Below are 22,326 nucleotides of genomic sequence, written 5' to 3'. Positions count from 1 at the left end.
TATACAAAACAATAAAGTTGAAACAAGATGAAAACCTTTCAAGAACTTTTCAATTTTGATCCTTGATTTTTAAGTTCAATGATGATTAAGTTCAATAAAATTAACTGAACAATTTAAAAACTTCTAAAAGAATATATTTTTAAAAATGGGAATATAAGATTTGTATAAGTTTCTAAATTATTTTAACTGCAAAAAAATCATCTTGAATTAAAGAGGAAATGTACTGCAAGTCTAGCTTTCATTTTGTATTTATGAAATTATGTCATATTAATGTTTTAATGAGACATTCATGCTTTTTATTCTATTTTCTATTTATTTTATCTATATTCATCACCAAAAATGCATAGCTTGACCAACTTAGGTTAAATGATGCTGGAAACTTAAAACACTCATTCAACAAATATTTTTGGAGCATACTTTGTACATATCATTGAACTTAAGAAATATTTTTTAAAAAGTGTTCTTTTTTAAGAAACCAAAAATTTGTTTTTCAATTTTAGAATTACTTTTATACCACTAAATTCAGATCTTTTGCTGTCAAGATTAACATTAATTCTCCTAATTAGCAAAATTAGCTTATGAGGGGAAACATTATTTTGATTTTCAACATTTATAAAGTTTACGTCCACATAAATCATTTTCTCTTAAAGCATTTTTGACATTTCAAAAAAAATGGTGAGCAAACTTTTGTGGTGGCAAAAAATTGGAAATTGATGGGATGCCCATCAACTGGAAAATGGCTGAATAAGTTGTGGTATATGAATGTAATAGAGTACTATAAGAAATGATTAGAAGGATTTCAGAAAAACCTGGAAAAACTTATGTGAGCTGATGCTGAGCGAAGTGAGCAGAACTAGGAGAACACTATTCACAGTAACAGCAACATTGTATGATGATCAACCAGGACTGACTTAGCTCTGCTCAGCAGCATAGTGATCCAAGACAATTCCAAAAGACTCATGATTTAAAATGGTATTCATATCCAGAGACAGAAGTGATGGAGTCTGAATGCAGATCTAAGCATGCTGCTTTTACTTTCCTTTTGTTAGTGGTTTTTTTTTTCCTTTTGTTCTGTTTCTTCTTTCACAACACGACTATGGAAATATGTTTTATATGATTGCACATGTATAACCTCTATCAGACTGCTTGCCATCCTAGGAAGGGAAGAGAAGTGGGAAAAAAGGAGAAAAATTTCAAACTCAAAATCTTTTGAAAAATGAATGCTGAAAAATGTCTTTACATGTAATTGGAAAAAATAAAATATAATTTAAAAAAAAGAAATAATGAGCAAGGTACTCTCAAAAAACTTAGACTTACATGAACTGATCCAAAGTGAAATAAACAGAACCAGGAGAATGTTGCTGTACACAATAACAGCAATACTGTACAATGATCACTGTGAATAACTTAGCTATTCTCAGCAATACAATGAACTAAGGCAATTCCAAAGAACTTTTGATGACAAAAGCTATCCATCTCCAGAGAAAGAACTGACACAGTCTGAATGAAGACTAAAGCATATTTTTTAAACTTTCTTTATTTTTCTTGTTTTTTCTGTTTTCTTTCACAAGATGACTAATATGGAAATATATTTGTATGACTGCACATGTATAACCTATGTAAAATTTCATGCCTTCTCAATGAGGGAGGAGGACATGACAGAGGGAGGGAACAATTCTGAAACTCAAAATGTAATCACTAGTATTAAAAATGAAAAGGGTAAATATATCAACAATGAAGATAAAATTAAAGCAATCATAAGGAGTTATTTTGCCCAATTATATGCCAATAAATTTAACAATCTAAGTGAAATGGAAGAATATTTACAAAAATACAAATTGCCTAGATTAGCTGAAGAGGAAATAGAATACCTAAATAGAACTTTTTTAAAAAAGAAATTGAACAGGCCATGAATGAGCTTCCTAAGAGAAAAGCACCAGAACCAGATGGATTTACAAGTGAATTCTATCAAACATTTAAAGATAAACTAATTCTAATATTAAATAAACTATTTGGAATACTAGGCAAAGAAGGAATTGTACCAAACTCCTTTTATAAAACAAATATGATACGGAAACCTAAACCAGGAAGAGTAAAAACAGAAAAAAGAAAATTATAGACCAATTTCATTAATAAATATGAACACAAAAATCCTAAATAAAATAATAGCTAAAAGATTATAACAATATATTACAAAGATTATATGTTATGATCAAGTGGCATTTATACCAGGAATGCAGAGATGATTTAACATAAGGAAAACTATTAACATAATCAATTACATCAATAATAAAAGTTTAAAAGTCATATGATTATACCAATAGATACAGAAAAAGCTTTTGATAAAATTCAACACTCATTTCTATTAAAAAAAAACACTTGAAAGGACTGGAATAAATGGATTTTTTCCTTAAATTGATTTTAAAAAAAAGCATTTACCTTCTAATTGTCACAGATTTAATGCCAAATTTTTTTCAAAAAAGTGGGGTGTGACTATTTTGTGAAGATTTTTTTAAGATTTGTGCTAGTATTACTTAAAAATCATTTATTACTAAACTGTCTTTGGTGCAAGATTAGGATACCCAGAATACTCATGAATATACATTAAAACTGAAAACTAACAATGTGCATGAGCTGAAAATTCTATCCCCCCACAATGCACAAGAGATAAATGAGTATCCATATGCCACTGGTGAATAATACCACGCGACAATTATGTGATGAAAGGTTATAAATCAATTTTGGGACTGAAAAAGATTATGAGGTTAAATAACAGTATCTAAAACCATTCCCAAGCATTTGTAATGGGGAAAAATTAGAAGTCTTCCCAGTAAGATCAGGTGTGAAATAAGGATGCCCGCTGTTACCAATATTATTCAATATTGTATTTGAAATCCTAGCAATAGCAATAAGAGAAGAAAAGGAAATTGAAGAAACCAAAATAGGGAATGAGGTGATAAGACTTATCTCTTCTTGCAGATGATATGATGATATTCTTGGAAAATCCCAAAGACTCAACTAAGAAGTTAGTTAGAACAATTAACAATTTTAGCAAAGTAGCAGGATATAAAGTAAATCCACATAAATCATCAGTATTCCTATATATCACAAGCAAACCTCTGAAAAAAGAGATAGTAAAAAAATACCCCATTTAAAATGATTCTAGATAGCATAAAATACTATAATAAAACACATTATAAAATACATTTTACATGTAATTGGGGAAATATTAAAGATATTCTAAAAAACAAAAAACTACAAATCAACATTATCTGTTTTATTCTATTTGTATTTATTTTGTTAAACATTTCCCAATTACATTTGAATCTCTTTTATGCCCCATGATGGAGCTGCACAGAACAGCAATACCTCTACTTTATACCACTTCCTATCTCCATGTCTTTACACAAGCTGTCCAACATTCCTGGAATTTACTCCCCTCCTCGTTTCTACCTCATAGAAATGCAGAGCTTTCTGAGTTCAACCCAGAGGTTATCTCCTGTCACATGACCTATCCCGAACTCTGCAATTTTACAAGTCTGCTAAGCCTCCCAAAAAAACATATTTGGTACTTTTTGTGTACTTTATACTTATACAAATACGTTGTTTCTCCCCAATACATTCGATATAAGTTCCTTTAGGGCAAAGACAATGCCTAGAGCACTGTAGGTGATTAAAAAATGTTTATTAATAAATGACTTGGTAATTTTAGATACGTAACTTCTGCTACCATTTTGTACTACATATATACAAAACTGAAAAATTAGTATTGAGAAGTTAAGTTTTATTTAATCCAAAACACTGATAGTATTTCAGCATAGTAACACCAACTGGAGAATGGAAAACTATAGTGTGTATGAAGGTACTGTAATGGAATATTACTGTGCCATAAGAAACAACTCTGAAGAATTCTGACAACCCTGGGAAAGCTTAAACAAACTGATACAGACTGAATTAAACAGAAAAAGGAGAATAACCTACATAGTGACAAAATGGTAAATGAAAACAATAAAACAAAACTAAATGCTGCATGACTATACTTGGTCCTAGGGAAGAGCTGAGAAAATATACCAGAGAATCAGTCTGGCCTAGCAGACACAGAGCTGGCCTTGAACAGTAAGAGATGGGTTAAAGGGCCACCTCTAACACATACTTGTATGACTGTAAGCAAATCACAAAAACTCTTGGTGGCTTAGGGAACTCTCTAAGACTCTAAATTGCAGAACAAGTACCAACGTACATTAAGAACAGCAGTTTCTCACAAGGAAACTCTAAAACAATGATGAAATCATAATTTTGGCTTTAAAAGGAAAAAAAAGAAAATGTATTTCCTTGTTTCATTTATAGGGGTGTGAAATACTACACATGCTGCCAGATGACTATTATTTTCGTTTTGGTGAACACTTTACCTCTTTTGCAGGCACAGATTGGGGGATGGGACCTACTCAGAAATCATCTTGATGTAAAAACAAAAGGCATCAATAAAAATGTCAAATGATCCATGAAAAAACTGGACAAGTTCCAGATACCTACTTTACAGATAATTTATACCACATCATTATGTATTTGCTATTAAAGTGACATTGTTGTTCACTCTTTCAGTCATGCCTAATTCTCTGTGACCCCATGGATCACACTGTCCATGGGGCTTTCTTGGCAAAGATACTGGACAGGTTTGCCTTTTCCTTTTCACTGGATTAAGGCAAACAGAGGTTAAGTGACTTGCCCAGGGTCACACACCTAGTAGTGTCTCAGGCTGGATTTTAACTCGTCTTCCTAACTCCAGGTGCAGCACTATTTCCATCCACTGAGCCACCTAGCTGCCTCCTTTTAAAGTGAGGTAGCTTTTTTTTTTAAATCAGTAGCTCCTAGGCTAGCTACAAAAGAACTGTTTTCTTCCTTTGGACTATTTAAAATTAAAAATCACTGTGAATTTCAAAAAGCAGGAAAGCTCATTTTTCTTTACTCATCTATAAACAAGGTTTTTTTAATTGCTTAATAAGGTTCTCATGTTGATTCTATTATCTCATAATTTTTATCACTAAACACTTAAAATTCAAAAATATTAATTCATCAAAGTAATTATATTTTAAGTATATCCAAAATACAGACTTGTTGCTTCTTTAAAATGTCTACTGCTTTTAGCAATAATTATAGTCATTCTTATGTAGCACAGCAAATAAATTGCTCTACTAGTTATGATTCTGTTGATTTGGAAAAGGGTCAGTTACTGCCCAATGACTTCATAAATACTTTCAATTAGACTTGGTAAGCAAAATAAAATTAAATAGGGAAGCTACAATCAGAAAAAAATTCCAAGTTCAACTGCTTTAAAATCTACTGCACGTAATGTACAAAAATGAATTGTATCTCAAAATGTACATTATTTACAATTTAATGATTTCATTATGGCAGTCTTTTCTTTTATCATTTACCTTATTCTCCCATTCCCATGCCTTTATCAGAAATAGTTTTACAGGACATTATCCTTCAGGGGAAGATACAGTTTACAAGTTACTTAATACAGAATCAAAAAATTAATTTTAGTTCAATATTTCAAACTGACTAGACCACAAAGATTGTACTCTTAATCTCCTCATAACCCAAAAGTGATCCTAAATTTTTGAAGGCTATGCAAAATGAAGTGCAAGCTCTGGAAGAGCTAAGCTGGCTAAGAGCAATGAAGTGACAACAAGCTTATCAACCGAGACCCAACCTAGGGAAATATGATAAGGTTAATCACCAGAGAACTGGCTAACAAATGATTCTCGGTTCCTCCAACCCATGTATCTCATTAAGGCAGTTTGCCAAGTCATGAGGCAGAGTAATTGCCAAAATTACATGTGTGTTTGTGTGTGTGTGTGTGTGTGTGTATGTGTGTGTGTATATTCCTACTACAACTAACTTCTCCATAATACACTTTGAAAATAAAAAAGTTTAAATCAAAGGAGAAAAAAGGTTAACATTATTAATTCAATCCAATGGACAAAGAATTATTAAATTAAATATCAATTATTAAATACCATGTATGTAAATGAAATCAAATTTCAATTGGTCCATGTAAATCGCAATGTGAGTATAATCTGCCACTATCACCATCAACTGGTTCTAGGTTCACGACACTGTTGAATTGTATTGTAGCACTCCTTCGTGAATTTGAATATAAAGTAGGAAAACTCTAAATTATAAAGTCTATAGTACCTATTATATTTCTCAATATCATTTTAATAGGTACATTATAATAAGCTGATTTACAAAGAAAATTGCGATTTCTTTAAAAATTAAAATTACTCCACAGAGACATCTGAATTTTTCAATAACCAAATTTAAATTTACTTGTCTTAGATTTTTTTATTATTCCGAATTTTCTTAAAGTAAAATAACATCACTTTATTGTGGATAAATACACGATATGTTTGAAGAGAAACTCTAATGGAGCAGCTGAACTTAACAAAAGCAAAGATCAAAGAGTTTAAGCAACAGAAACGTAAAAGCAAAGTAAATTAGCAATCCACTATATCACTGAGATTCAAAAGTACTATTATTAACAGGGCAAAATGGTCATGGTGTTTGCTTCATACAAATATTTTTGCCATAGACAGAATGAAACCTAACAAACTGAACAACATCTTGAGAAAATTCATGCAAAGTAAATTAAGGCAAGTGAATTATTCAAGAGAAGAGTAGATGATTTACATAGATAAAATTTTTTTCTTCAAAGAATGTACTAATTACATCAAAACAATTGTTTCCATCATAAAAGCAGTTTACAAGACTGCCAAATATAAAAGGCTCCCAGGAAAAGAGAAATCCTACCAAGGGCTGCTTTTTTGTGAAATTGTATGAGACAATGGGGGCAAAGCAAAAGATACTTCTGTATTTTTGTGAAACATACTGGATACCTCAAGTCAAAGTACCCTCAACAGTTTTTGAGCTAAAAGAAGAAACTGTCATTTTTATTAATGATAAAAGATGAAACATTTCATAAAAGTTTTCTAAAATTTGCATATTTGGTAGGTATTTTTGAAAAACTGAGTACTCTAAAATACTATTCAAAGAAAAAAAAGTAGAAAAACTGAGTACTCTAAATGAACCAGTGCAAGGTCGTCAAATTCATACTGTTATTCAGGAATATAAAGTGACTGTGCTTTTTAAAAACTTAAGAGCTATGGATAATAATTTTTTTTAATTTTGTATTTCCCAATTTTAAAAATGCTTGTCCTGAAAATTAAATAGAATAAAGATCTGATTATTAATCACTTGAGTGGGCTACAGAAGGAATTCCTATTTTATTTTAAAGAATTAGGTATTTCTAAACAGTAATGTATAAGGAACCCATTTGCTCACATTTGGTGTTACTAAATATGAATAAGAATAGATGGAACTAGTAAAGAGAGTTTGAATCTAAAAATGTTATGTTTTGACCACAGGTGGGCTCTCTGGCATATAAAACAAAGTAATATAAATGTAATACCATTCATAACATCTTATTTGTATGTAACAAGGTTCCTTTGAAATAGTTGTTATGAAGACATAATATCAATCCCAATTAGTGGGTAAAAATTAGAAACCATATCAATGACATCTCATTTTGAGAAACTTTGTTAAAAGACTAGTAATCCTCACATTACTATTTTAGTATTTTATGTTATCAATATGCGTATTTTAATGTTATTCTATTATATGGTTGTCTTAAGCTAACAAATATGCTATTAAATTGTAATAATTTTACCTGACTTTAACAAAATAACCTAATAGAATTATATGTGTAGATTATTTTATGAAAGAGTGAAACTTTTTTTTTCCAAGAAAAATAAGAAATGGTGTCAATATAAAGAATTTGGAAAACACCTATCTAGGATATGAAGTTGTGAAGATTGGTATCAGTAGAAGGAATATACATGTGCTGATTTAATTGTGCATCATTTAAGTATTAACAATTCACATTTACATAGTATTTTCCTCAGAACCTGTGTGTTAAGAGGTTATACAAGAATTATTCTCTGTAAGTTGGGGAACAAGAGGAAAGAGAATGGAGGAAAGGAATAACCATCTTTATACAGTACCTACTATGTGTGCCAGACACAGAGGTTAAGTGACTTTCCCAGGATCACATACTTAATAATGGTTTAAGGAGCAGTCTTGCTACTGTACCATGCTAAGGTCACTGCACTGAAAAACTAGGGGATTGAAAATGGAACCTCCCCATACATAAGGAAGGACAATAGAAAATTGCAGCCTGATCAATTTCACTATACTGGTTAAAATGCACAAGTCAATGATAAAAAGCAGAATCACCTAAAACAAATTAGAAATACATTATTTTTCTGCCTGAGAAAATCACGCTGCCTCATTTAAAGTAATATAATTACCTAACCTTTGCAGCAGCTGACATTTAGAAGTATAATTTCCTTAAGAGTCCTCTATTGTCAACAGCATTGTCCAACTAAGCTAGATGGACCAAGAGTCCAACCTACTACTAGTTCAATAATTATAGCCTTATGAATGATCTCCTGAGAACTAACCTCATTCTTCAAGAGAGTTGAAGCCAGGTAGAACTATAGGTACTAACAACTCTGCAAGTGCCCTTAAAGAATTCACTTTACCTCTGAATCTAAATCTTCTTCCGTAAAATAAAAGGTTGAAACTAAATAATTTCTGAGGTCCGTTCCCAACTTACATTTCAATGATCCTTAAATATAAGATATGCAAGACAAAAACAATTTTTAAAAATTTAATCCATACATCTATATACCAGGTTAAGGTGCAAATTGTAAAAACCAGTAAGATCTAAAAAAAAATAGTAATTAAAAACATTAAATAGCCACCAGCCTGACTCCTTCAAGAAAAAAAAGAAAGAAAATGCTTTTTAAGGAACCCTGAAAGACTTTACGAATTTCAAGTTTTCATCAAGATAACAGTGTTAGGGATGTAGGTATACTTAAAACAGTAAAGAGTGTTATCTCAGGCCTACAAGTAAAACTGAAAGAATAAGAATTATAAGTAACTGATTTACCTGCCATTTCCCACCAGTTTCTGTAGTTGTTTCTGCCTGAATTTTCAAGAAAGAGAAACTATAATTCTTATGTGAGATAAACTTGACTAATCCTTTAATCTAAATTTATTCTGCACCTGAATCCAGGGGCAACAGATTTACATTTTTATCACTTTCTCTTTAAAGCCAAATACTTTAGAAAGTACTTTATTAGAATTATTTTTCAGAGCCACTGACAGATTTTTATTTTTCTAAGTTTGTTTTTCAAAATTTCTCACCACTCTAAACATCCTGCTTATGTGAAGTTTGAGGAAAATATTTTGTTTTTCTGTAGTGTTGTTCTACTTTTTAGTTTTATGAGTTTCCTTACACCAAGCACTGGCAATGAAGCTCAGTCTAGTTACTAGATTTAAGATTAATGGCTTATAAAGTGCTAGATTTCTAAAAATATATAAATAAGAAATCAGTCAATCCAATTAACCCTGAGAAGAACAATGCAGGGCTTTTTGTTTTTCCCTCTAGGCAGTTTTACTTCATAATCCTTATTTAACCAGGACATTCCATTTCGCCATTCACCAGTCAGGAAACTAACTGAAGTACCATTGTTTATGTCTCTATATGTTCTTCATATATTTAAGTCTGAATCAATACTTTCTATTTTAGAACAAACTCCCAAAGAGGCAGGAATCATGACTATTTGGAAGATTTAATAAGTCTTACTGGATAAATAATAACAAATATTCCAGTGGAAGAAATATCCACAGATGATTCATATCATTGTGTCTCGCTGGATTTTAAAAAATTATGTTTAAATTAAGCACAAGGACTTCCAAAAGATCTTCAAAATCAGATCCTATGGTTGCTAGATTGCCAAGAATATAAAGGAATCACAGGATCACAGAGCTGGAACTTCAGCAGTCATTTAGTTCAACACAAGACCAAAAGACATCCCTCTATAATATGCCTGACAAATAACCAGTCTCTACTTGAAGATGTTCAGAAAGGACATCCAGCTACTCCCAAAGCAGCCCTTTCCACATCTGGACAACTCTAACTTTTTAGATTTTTCCTGATGACACACATAAATTTGCCTTTTCAATTTAGGGACATAGTTCACCTTGTTCTGCCCAGAATCCAAACCCCACAAGCCTAATCCCTCCAACTTCCACAGGCCAGTCCTTCAAAAACTTGTAGAGAGCTGGCCTCCCAGTCTCTACCCTGCCCTGCAGCTCACCCCGCCCCATCCCCCTCCCAGTCTTCAGACATAGCATCCCCAGTCCCTATGGAATGGGCTCCAGGCTCTTAATCATTGTAGTAGAGTGCCTTTGGACATTCTCCGTATTCTCAATATCATTCCTAAGGTGTGGAACACAGAAATGAACCTTAACTTTCATTCTATTTTTCACCTTTTTTAACAATATGACAGAAGTGACAAGATAGCTCAAAGTTGATTTCTCTTATTAGTGATTTTGAGAACTTTTTTCTCATGGTTCTTAATCATACTTCTACTTTAGAAAACTGCTAATATCCATTGAACACTTGTCTGTTGGAAAGAAGCTTTTAGTCTTACAGATTTGTATCCATTTTCTATAGGTTTTGGTCAGACTTTTATCAAAGATTTTCAATGCATTTTTTCCTCCATTTCATAACTTTTCTTATTCTGACTGCATTGATTTTGCATGTGCAAAAGAGTTTTGAATTTGGAGTCAAAGGACCTGGGCTCAAAATCCAACTCTTCCATTTATTACCTATGTTATATTATCCAAGTCATGTAATCTTAATCTTAGCTTTAAGTATCATTAATAAAATGAGATGGTTGAAATTTATTCCCTCAAAAATCTTTTCCAGCTCTAAATCTGATACTATAAAACTATGTGTTTATCTTTTATAATCTCCTTCATCCCATTAAGTTTCTTTCTTTATCCCCAACTACAAAAGTTGTTCTCTTCTAGTTTTTTATTTTAAAAAAATTGTGGAAAAATTAGTGAAAATGTTTATCTTTTATCCATTTGGAATTTTTTCCTCAGATAAAAATCTTCTCATATGGTATCAGATACTGGTTGAAATCTAGTTTCTCCCAAAGTGCTCTCCCATTTTCTAAGCAGTTCTTATTAAATAGTCTCCCAACTACTTTTATGTTCTTGAATTCACTAAACTAGATGTTGCCTATCTAATCTAGTCTACTGATCTACTTTTCTACTTAACAAATAGCAGACACTTTTGATAATTATTACTTTGTAACAACTTGAAATCTAGTATTGGAAGGATTTCTTCATTCTCACTTTTGCCTGTTATTTCCCTTATTATTCTTGACCTTTTGTTCATTTATGTAAATTTCATTATTTTGTTCCATTCTAGAAAATAAAAAGCTTTTTCTATCACTTCAAGACATAGACTACCAATGGTCTCTAAAGAATTAAAAACAACTATCACCCACAGGACTATGGAGAAGTACATGGTGAGTATGAACAGACTGTAACCCATTAGAACAAGTATTATAAAGAATCAAAGTAAAGAATGTCAACCAAGGAAATGTATGGTTGAAAAAATGTAGGCCAGTCGTGTGCCAAGAGTGAAGGATGACAGATAGACAGCTGATGTGATCCACTGGTATCCTTTCACTACCAAAAAAGCTGAGGAGGGCCCCTTAGTAGGTTGGGTGGCACCCTGTGGTGAACTTAGGGTAGATATGGCCAAGAGTCACATAGAATGGGCAAGATATATTTGCCTAAAATGCTCATCAAAAGGCCTTTAAATTTAAAAGGATTAAAAAGGGAGAAATAATAATAGCTTATCGGTTTCATAATGCTTTGAGGTTTACAAAAGATTCTATATATGTTATCTCATTTTATCCTCACAATAATCACAGAATGGAGGTGCTATTATTATCTTCATTTTGCAGTTGAAGAACTGAGGCAAAGTTTATTTGACTTGTCCAAGGTCACACAACTAAAAAATGTCTCAGCTTGATTTCAAACTCAAAACTTACTAACTCCAGGTCCAGCACTCTACCCATTGTGCCACCTAGCCACTTCAGAATGTTTATCTAAGCTACATGAAATAGAGACTTGTGCTACAAACATAAAAAAAAGAAATACCAACTAAGACATCTGGGTTGATAGGAAAATCCAAGACTGAAGCTTGGTAAAATAAAAAGCCCACTGCTTCAAATGTCTATTTGCACAGTTTAGGTTACAAGGAAGCTAAACCAAAAAGCCTGATTCACTAAAACACATGTCACTAGGACGTATGACTGAAATATGATTCTGAACTGGTATACTCTATTTAAAAGAAACTGGGTAAGTAAAAAGGAGGGGGAGAAGAGATAAAATAGCATTATATATTAAGAAAGTAAATTCATCTGAAGAAATCCAGAACTAGAGAAAGGACGCATGATATGAAGACTAGGAGTGAAGATCAATAGAAGATAAAACATTAGTGGGGCTAGCACAGCTAGCACCAAAGTATGCTGTAATAAACTATGTTCTAATATCTAACATAGGGAAGCTGTGGCGAAGTGAATAGAGCACAGGGCCTGCAATCAGGAAGCCCTGAGTTCAAATCTGGCCTCAGACATGTACTAGTTGTGAGACCTTGGGCGAGTCAAATAACCCTGTTTGTCTCAGCTTCCTCACCTGTAAAATGATCTGGAAAAAGAAATGTCAAACCACTCCAATATCTCCACCAAGAAAAGCCCAAATGAGGTCACAAAGAGTCAGTTACAACTGAAACAACAACAAATATAGCTAGTATACTATATGGTAAGAGAAACTTAGAGGAGTAATGACCTCAGTAATAGGAAGACTTCAATTACATGAACATCTGCTAGATTGCTTTTTCTGCCAAATACAGAGCAGCTACTAATTTCTTAAGTTGTCTTCATGATAAAGACTTCATCTTCAAAAGGTGAAGAAACCAAACAGAAAAAAAACATATTCTGAAGCCAACCTTCATTAACAAGGAGGAAATGGTCATTGGAGAATTGAGAATCTTGGTCACTCATTCCCACAGTTTGGTGAGGAATGTGGCATGTAGTCATCTTCCGCTGATCTTTATCCTTGTCTTCTCTATCATGCTTCCTTATTTCCTCATGTGAGTATACCATCTTACTATACAATGCTACCTCTTCTTCCCCCTCCACCTTTTCCCTACCTAATTTCCTTTAAATAGAGATACCAAGGCCTACATTTTGGGAGAACAAACTTCAAATAGTTTAGGAGAAGGGTAAGTGGTATGTAATGACTAAAATTCTACAAGTAATCCAAGGAAGGACCAGAAACTCTTAACAATGAGGTTCTAAAAACAAAAAAGGAAACAATTCTGAAGAGGAGAAAAAAAAAAAAAACCAGAAGTCTGAAGAGACTAATGTGGTAGCACAGAAAACTAAGTAATGCAGATTTGAAAAAGATAATCAACAAACATTTATTAAATACCTACTGTGCGCCAAGTACTGTGTTAGGTGCTGAGGACACAAAGAAAAAAAAAATTCCCTGCCCTCAAGGAGCTTACATTCTACTGATCAATACATACAGACAGACTTCTCATACTATCTCTCATCTCTTCACCTTTGCACTGGCTGTTCCACCACCACCACCACCACCCCATCCCAATGCCTCACATGCACCCCCACCTCATTTTCACCTCTCAAAATCCATTTCCTTCAAAACTCTGTCCTCATATTCTACATTGAAGCCTTTTCAGATCTTTCCAATTGCTACCAACTTCTTTCCACCCGCCCCAAAAAAGGTCCTTCATTTTCTATATATTTATTTATGTATATGATGTCTATTCCTAATATAACATAAGTACCTTTAAAAATCAGAAGTTTCATTTTTTTATCTTCATACACCAGATCCTAGCACAGTTCTTAGCACATGGCAGGCACTTATTAAATGGTGACTGATGAAGAATAAACAGACTTCACACAACATTACAACAGTTCTATGTTTCTGTGCTTCCTTTTTATCTTTTCCCTATACTACCTTAACATTTCCAAAGAAGAGGTAAAGATGAATAGGAACTTCTCTGAATGAGAAAATATTAACGCTGAGTCTCAAAAATATTACTGTTGGAAATCACTTAGTATTCTCATGAATGATCAAGAAGGAAAAATTCTGAAATTTTACTTTTCCCAATGACAAATCATTCTAAGTAGTGAAATTACAAGGAGGTAAATAATATGAAAATATCATAAAGCCAAAAACTGGGATTAGTCTAAAAATTGGGAGAAGAATGCCAACATGGGCAAGTGTTGATAATGAATATGGGGGAGGAATAATTAAAAACAATACTTAAAAATTAGATCACTTTGAGCTATCAGTTATAATTCAAGAAGGAGACCTAGGAGTGCTTAAAAGACTTTCCCCTGAAGACAGTCATTGTGCCACGACAAAAATGTGCTAATCATCACCACAAAGGATGGTCATCATCAAATTCTGGGAAAGTCATTTGACTTCTCTGGGACTCACCTTCTTAAACTGTAAAAAGTGGTGACTAAGCCTAATTATCTCCAAAGTCCCTTCCAGCTCTAAATCTATGATCCTATAATGTTACTCTCATACAATACCCTGGATATTTCAAGAACTACATCACTACAACTCAATAAATACATAATGGAAGTAAAGAATATCTGTAGAGTGGTTTTCCTAGAAGGGCAATGATGAACATATTTTAAAAGTCATGAAGTATAAGTACGGGATAACCCGATTCATAATATTTTGTTAAGGGAAAATTAGGATTTGAAACAAGGGAATTAAAACCACACCCCCCCCTTCATTGTTCATTCTTGCCTATCCGAAAATTTTTAGCCTAATTCCAGTTTTTGGCCTTCTGAAGTATTTTTCAAAGCTAAAATAACAGAAAACAACTAGGCCCTCCCATTAAGCATCCCTTGGTAATACTGTCAAACCCACTAACAAAATATACTATGAAAATGCTTAAATGTAAACCATGAAGCCATTTATGTTTCAACTTAAATAGTTTTATTATTCTATACTTCCATCCAGAATGCAACAATATCTACTTTTATTAAAACTCACCTAATTCAAACTCAAACTGCCTATTTTCTTCACAAAATTCTAAGTATCTAAAAAAATAAAAATTGTTTCAGTTATTCAAACATAAGCAAAAAATTTTTAAAGGGGAAAAGTTATACCCAAATATAAATATACTTTCTTAAAATGCCTTTTAATTTGCTTTTTTATAAAATAAACATGTAGACACACAAGATTCCCTGGGGAGAGTGGTCTCAAACTTAGAGCTCTTGTGTACAGGGGTAAACTCACAGTTCCTGATTATTAGAAATTTTCTCCCTTTATGGAGAAACTCATACAGCTTCCTTTAGATATAGTTCTCTGCAAAGATGTAAGGATCAGTGTCCTTGTAGAGTCCAGAAGCTTTCTGGATATGCTAGTTTGTCCTTAGCGTTTCTCTCAACTTCAGATGAAAGCACTGCAAACAGCCACTGTTTCCTGGGAGTCACTGCTATTGTTGTCAATAGAATTCCAGATCTTTGACCTAAATTCGTAAGATAATCACTTGGTCAATGGTCCAGAAGGTAGGAGGAGAGAAAAATTTATCCTCACTGGACTCTCTCCCCTCCCCAACCCCTGTCTCTCCCACACACATACACACAATTCCCTGGACTCACTGATCCCAGAATATCCATCTAGAACTGGTTTGCCATACATAATATACAGAGGTCCAGAGATGTTTCTGAGTTTTTTTATAAATCTCAACAGATTACTTATGTGTATTCATTTTATGTCATCCAATGGTCAAAGCATCTCTCTACTGCCAAACTGCTAAAACACCTGTTGAAAGGTTTAAACCTTTGCCTGATGGGTTCAATTGAGAAATCTGGGTCTTCAATGTTATATGGGGGGGGGGGTGGAATTTAGGCTCACTGTTAAGTATAGAGGTATATACACAATGAATATAAGGCAAGGAGGGGAGGGGAGCAGTGGTTCCTAAAGAGACAGGCACTAGCTACTGGGAATGGAGGTGGAGGAGAGGAAATGAAGAAAGCCTTCATGTAGAAACCTGAATCTTGAAGGACCCTAGTAATTTTCAAGAGACAGAGGTAAAGACAGAGTACATTACAGACATGAGAAACATCCTACAGCTAGGAACAGACAAAGGAGATGATGAGTCTACACAAGTAAGAAGGTCAGTATGGCTAAGTATGGCTAGAGTGGGCCCTAAAGTGCAGGAAGGGGAGTAATAATGTAGTAAGGATAGAAAAGTAGGTTGTACCAGGTTGTGAAGGTCTTTGAATACAAACTAGAAGAGTAAATATTTTGTTCCAATGTAATAGAGTCACTAGAGTTTACAGAGTAGGGAGGCAATATGGTCAGAGCAGTACTTCAGGAAAATTAGCTAAGTGGAGAGCATATTAGAGTAGAAATAGATATGAGACAGGGAGACCAAACAGAAGACTCTCACAATAGCCCAGGTGAGAGGGAATGAAGACTTGGATTTGACTGGTAACTATGTAATTAGAAAAAGGGGGATGGACACAAGAGATGGTATAGAGGTTGAAATAACAAATTTAGCAAGTGATGGCAGAGTAAGTGAGGCATCACGAACGACAGGACTGCAAACCTAGGTTAACTGGAAGAATGGTGCCCTCGACAGAAATAGGGGAGTTCAGAAGAAGGGGGGGGGGGGCGGGGCGGGGTTAGGGATAGTGATTTCAGTTTTGGACATGTTGAATTTGAAGTGTCTGTAATTTGTCCAGTTCAGTGTCCAATATGTAGATAGTAATATGGAACTGAAGCACAAGAGAATGAATGGATAGTATACAAATTGTGAAGTCATCTGCTTAGTGATAATTAAACCTCTGGGAGCAGATGAGGTCACCAAAACAGTATAAAGAGAGAAAGCCCAGAACAGAGCTTTTGGGGGTATACCCACTGATAGTGAACATGCAATGAATGACACTCCAGAAAAGGAGACATGAATACTCTGCTTTCCTCATCTCTAGATCCCTTTAAAGTTCAGCTCAAATGTCACTTCTTACATAAGATCTCTTCTGCTCCCTGAGTTTATTAACGATCTTCCCACTGCCCAGAAATTAATGTCAGTAAACTAGAATTTATTAAACACTATGTGTAAAGCACCGTGCTATGAGCTAGGAACAAAGAGAGGCAAAAACACAGTTCTTGCCTTTAAAGAGTTCACATTCTAATGGAGGAAACAGTTGTGTGTATACAAGATATATTCAGAATAGATGGATGATAACTGCAGAAGGAAGGTACAGTGGAGAGGTCAGGAAAAGGCCAGAAGGCAGAGGCAGGGAGGAAGTGCATTTTCAGTCATGAGATATAACCACTCAAAAGGTATGGCTTAGGTATTTACTCATTATAAGTGTTTCTCACCAGTAGAGGATTAACTCCCTAAGGGCAGGGAAAGTTTCATTTTCATCTTTGTATCCTTATCATCTAGCAGGGTGCCTTACATATAACAGAGTAAGTGCTTAATAGGTAGTACAGTGAATAGAATGCAGGGTCTGGAGTCAGGAAAACTCATCTTCCTGAGTTCAAATCTGGCTCCATACACTTATTAGGTGTGTGACCCTGGGCAAGTCACTTCACCCTGGTTGCCTCAGTTTCCTCATCTGTAAAATGAGCTAGAAAAGAAAATGGCAAACGACTCCAGTATCTTTGCCAAGAAAACCCCAAAGGGGTCATGAAGAGTCAGACACAACTGAAAAATGACTAAACAACTTGTAGAATTGAATTTAAGAACAAATTCTGTTGCACAGCATTACAATGTGAAAATATGAATTTTAAAAAAACCGTTTCTCAAGGCAGTAACCTCTGCTCTTCTCTAATCCCAAACACTAAGATAAAATTCTTTTTTCAGCAGGAACTCTTATAACTCAACCTAAATAGCTCCCCCCATATAAGCCAAAGAGCAATGGAGTATACTCCTGGTATTCTTACAATGTCAAGAAAAAGCAAGGAAAGTCTACTGACCATAGGATGGACAGCGAGTGGAAAACTTATGGAGGTGAGGGAAGAGTCAAACAGTCGTTATTAATGAGCTATTATCTGCATCCAATCTATGAGATTATAGATTCAATACCTGAGTAACTGAGAAGCCATATCTTAAGAAAGTTTTTTCTTGATATCCAGAATTCAAATACTTCTATTAGAAGCAAAACTAGAACCATTTTAAGCAGTACACTTTATTTTCCATTGCAATTTTTATTATCAATTTATTAATCTTCCAACATTAAACTTAAAATTAGATTCTTCAGGCAAATTTAATATAAACAAAAATGCATATACTCCACTAAAGTCCTACTCCTTATAACATGCAGCTTACTCTGGGTTCTTAAAGGCTATGCCAGCAGAGCACAAGTTAGATATGGAAGATTCTACGCAAGAAAGGCTTTGAGTAGAGAGAGACGTGGTGAGGGAACTGTATATTTGCTGTCTAAGAACCAGCCTAAACATAGAGAGCCTAATCACTAAGTTGGCTTCAGGGAAATGAATTTTTTACTCACAGTAATTCTCAAAAACTATTACATATTAAGTTATGGAAGAGATGTAATCTGAAATGGTAAAAGGAATTCCCACATATCAGTGATATTAAGGATCCTTGAAGTATGTTTAATTAACACAACTCATTTTTTCTTAATGTGCTGGGTATAGCTTGGTAAGTTCTATCATCTTGGTTATGATTCTCATCAACTCCTTTTCCAATCTCTGGAGAAGAAAAGATTCTCATCCCTACCAGGCATAAGACTGCCAACTTCATCCATAGACATGACAAAAGACATTCTTTTACTTTTATTTATCCAAATAAGGAGGGCTAGATTCAAATCCCAGCTCTGTCAGAGTCAAGTGGTTACCTGACTCAGAAAAGTCACTTGACATCTCTAAGGTCAGTAAAATGAAGGTGCTGGACTAGATGATCCCTTAGGTCCCTTCCAACCCTAACGTTCTGTGACTTTCCCCTTTTTACAGATGGGAAAATAAGGTAGAGAAGGTGACTATCAAAGATGTTTATCATGAAAACTACTTTATAAATTAGAAACCCTCAAATTAAAAAAAAAAAGTCTAGTCTTTGTTGCTTACTATCTCTAACATAGTGACTTTGATCTTCATTACCATACAATCCTTTTCATACTGTTACTTAGGTATTTCTAGAGTAAGTGCCTTTTACTCTCTCTTGTACTGGGATTGGCCTTAAGAAATTAAACTGTAAATGGAAGGAAACATTTAAAATATTTTTACTTGGTTGAAAAAATCTGAGCCACAGAAACAGAATCCTTAAATGTGCTTCATCATAACTCATAGAATAACTAGAATTAAGATTACATAATTATCAATAACACTCACTGCCTTACAAGGCAATCCCAAATACTTAGCTTGACTTAAAGGGTTCACCTCAAAGTTAAAACAGGGCAATGCTTCCAAAGATCAATTCATATGCCACTAAATAAAATCATAAATGATAAACATAATCAATTATTTTCTCCAATGTTACAGTCAAAAAAATCATTCTTCATAAAAATGCAGAAAAATCCGCCAAAAGTCTTTATTCCAGAAATCAATAATGCAGTAACAAAGCCTTCAGTTGATTTAGGGATGGACCATTTTAGTTTTTAATCTCCTTGTTTCTAACTTCAAATTTAAGTCTAAAGTGGTTTGGATAGTTTAAACTTTTAAATGTTTGCATGTTGAAACTTCACAGAAGATTTTCACTTCAATAACAGTAAATTATCTTTTTAGATCAAGTAATTATTTCATTCTCTTTCTTAATTCATTGTACATCTATGAAGCCCATCTGTTAGGCAATGACTGATCTAGCATACACTGCTATTGCAACAGCTTCTCAACTGGTTTCCACATTTAGATCAGTACCCAGTTTGTTAAAGCTTTAATGCTTTTACCTGATACCAACCTATTAATACAAGTGCCTAAGTTCACACAACTAAAAATGGCTTAAAAACACATACCCTAAAAGCATAAAAAATTTTTTAAAAGGGTTGTTTATCATATTAAAAAATTAAAGGAAAGATATAACTCATGTTGATTCCAATTTGTAGCTGAAGAACTGCTAACATATAAACATTTTAAGATTTAAATCTTTTTTTCCAATTTAGGAGAAAATAAAATGATCAACCACTAAAACCCCTATTAATAGGTAGTTAAAATAAAGATTAACTGTATCTCTATTACTTTTTGGAAAGAATAGGACTGTATATCACAAAATGGTGAGCTTCCTCTAACTTAGAATGTTTGTGGAGTAATTTATTTGAAGGCTTATTTTATGAAAATAGACATCTGACTTAGAAACAGTAATAGAAAATCCATGAAAAGGGAAACTTCTAAGGAGAGCTCTCTCATCTTTAGAATTAAACACAATCACCAAACTAGCAATCAGTTTTAACCTTTCTGTGCATTTGAGAAATAAACAGTAAAATATATGTCCTTTCAACACCACACGACTGTACCTGCAGTTCTTTCTTTCAGCTTTCCATTAGGTCAAATGCAAACAATTGATTAATATTAAAAAAGCACATTACATTCAAATACCAAAGAGAATTCTAACTCAATCTACTTACTTTTGTTTCTTTAAAAAAAAATAAAATGCACAGAATAGTGAAGTTTTAAAGTATCCTTAAAAGTATACTGTAAAATTCTCATGACTCCACACTACATACAATAGACAACTGATTGCCACTGAGTTTTAAGCCATGCTTTCTCACTCTATATTACATACATTAGGCTGAATATTGTAGATTGAATTGCTTCAAAGGCTATGCTGCAGTAAAAATTGCATTCACAAGAAACAGAAATTGTAGTTTAAGAATTCATTTATAAATCCATTTTTCTTATTTCCTATGACATCTTGCAGGTTTCCCTGCCTTTCTCGTGGTTAGCGCAAAACATTAAGTCATACACAGTCCTGCAGTAACTCCTTACCACGGAAAAAAAAAAAAAACACCCAAAAAAGACTACATTTAATATTTTCCTCTTAGTCTTTACAAACACGCCATGGTCTCTAAACACAATGGCCATTTAAACAAACCTGTTCTATTTCAATACCCCTGATACTTCAATTTCAAACCAATAGTATATACAAATTATAGGCAAGAAATAAACTCAGGGGGATGGGGGAGAAGGTGTGAGGACAGAGGAAAAAAAAATCATAAGTCTCCATCATATGTTAATATGATGATGAGACACTTTAGGATAGATGCAAATCCGCATCTTCTTTTCCTCTTCACTGGAAAACATCACACCCAACTAAAGCTTAATGCTTGTCACATTCCTCCAACACCAAGGAATTTCGGCTTCTGAAGACAAACCTTCATCTTCAGGGAGCAACACTAGATACAATTTTAAAATGCCTAGGGGAAAGAACCCAAAAGACAACGCACCCTCTCTCTCAGCGAGTAACCAAACTCTGGGGCCCAAGAGAACCCTACAACGATCAGTATTTCTCATAGCCACTCGTGATCACACTTAGTGGTACCAAGCAGTGTTAAGTTGGACACTGTACTCAAATCGCAGGAGGGGACAGGGAGGGGACAGGGTGCAGCTCGGAGTACATATGGATCACCCACTGGGCGATACAGGCTGGACGATCTGGGCTCCGGGAGACGTGATGCGTGTTATACGGCGGGGGGAGGGGGCGAGCGGGGGAGTGGAAGATGGGGTGGGTGTGTAGGGAGTTAGTGGAGAGATATTCCCAGAGACACATGCCCATTTCTCTTACCAGGTTGAGCACCGTCTCCACGATGTCCCGGTTGCTGACCTCCCCGACCTGTATGAGTCCAATCAACACGGCGAATTTCATCCGGATGTTGCGGATCGGAACCGATGGATTAATCATCCCCGCGGGGAGCACCATGGAGCCGGAGCCGGACGCCCCTCTCAGCTCCCCCAAACCACTAACCCCGCCGCCGCCGCCGCCGCAGCTGCTGCCGCCGCCGCCTCCAGGGCCACCTCCGGCTCCGGCCCCGACGGCGATGAGCCCAGCAGGCTGAGGCTCCGGCCCCGGCCCGGGCCCCGGCTTCTCGCTCGCCATTTAACCCTCTCCCGCGGAGGAGGAGGATGAGGAGGAGGAGAAGGGAGGAGGCGCTGCCGCCACCACCGCTGGTACCGTTATACCTGGCTCAGCCCCCGCCCCCCCGCCCCCGGCCGCCGAGCCCCAGCATCCACCAGCGCCGCGCCGCGGCGTCGGCCAGGGCAGCCCGGGTGGCTGCGGAGCCCGAGCCTGGGAGCGCGCGCGGGCGGCGGCGAAGAGCTGATCCCGGAGTGATTCTCCGCCGCCGCCGCGGCTGCCCGGCTAGCAACGGTGCCCGCCTCTCT

At 35.0% G+C, this 22,326-nt stretch overlaps 1 protein-coding gene across 4 annotated transcripts in view; it reads right to left on the bottom strand.

Annotated features, from left to right (window-relative positions):
- Positions 1 to 22,042, bottom strand: part of NBEA (neurobeachin) — a 768,499-nt gene extending 746,457 nt beyond the window's left edge. For all 4 annotated transcript variants that reach the window (XM_036747790.1, XM_036747792.1, XM_036747793.1 and 1 more), the window contains exon 1: positions 21,731 to 22,042. In XM_036747790.1, the coding sequence (XP_036603685.1) occupies positions 21,731 to 22,042 (312 nt within the window). The remainder of the gene's footprint in view (positions 1 to 21,730) is intronic.
- Positions 22,043 to 22,326: the final 284 nt, after the last annotated feature.

The sequence above is a fragment of the Trichosurus vulpecula genome, chromosome 2, assembly GCF_011100635.1.
Source record: "Trichosurus vulpecula isolate mTriVul1 chromosome 2, mTriVul1.pri, whole genome shotgun sequence".
NCBI lineage: Eukaryota > Metazoa > Chordata > Mammalia > Diprotodontia > Phalangeridae > Trichosurus > Trichosurus vulpecula.
The sequence above is the reverse complement of the archived record's forward strand: the minus strand, read 5'-3'. Positions and strand labels throughout refer to the sequence as shown.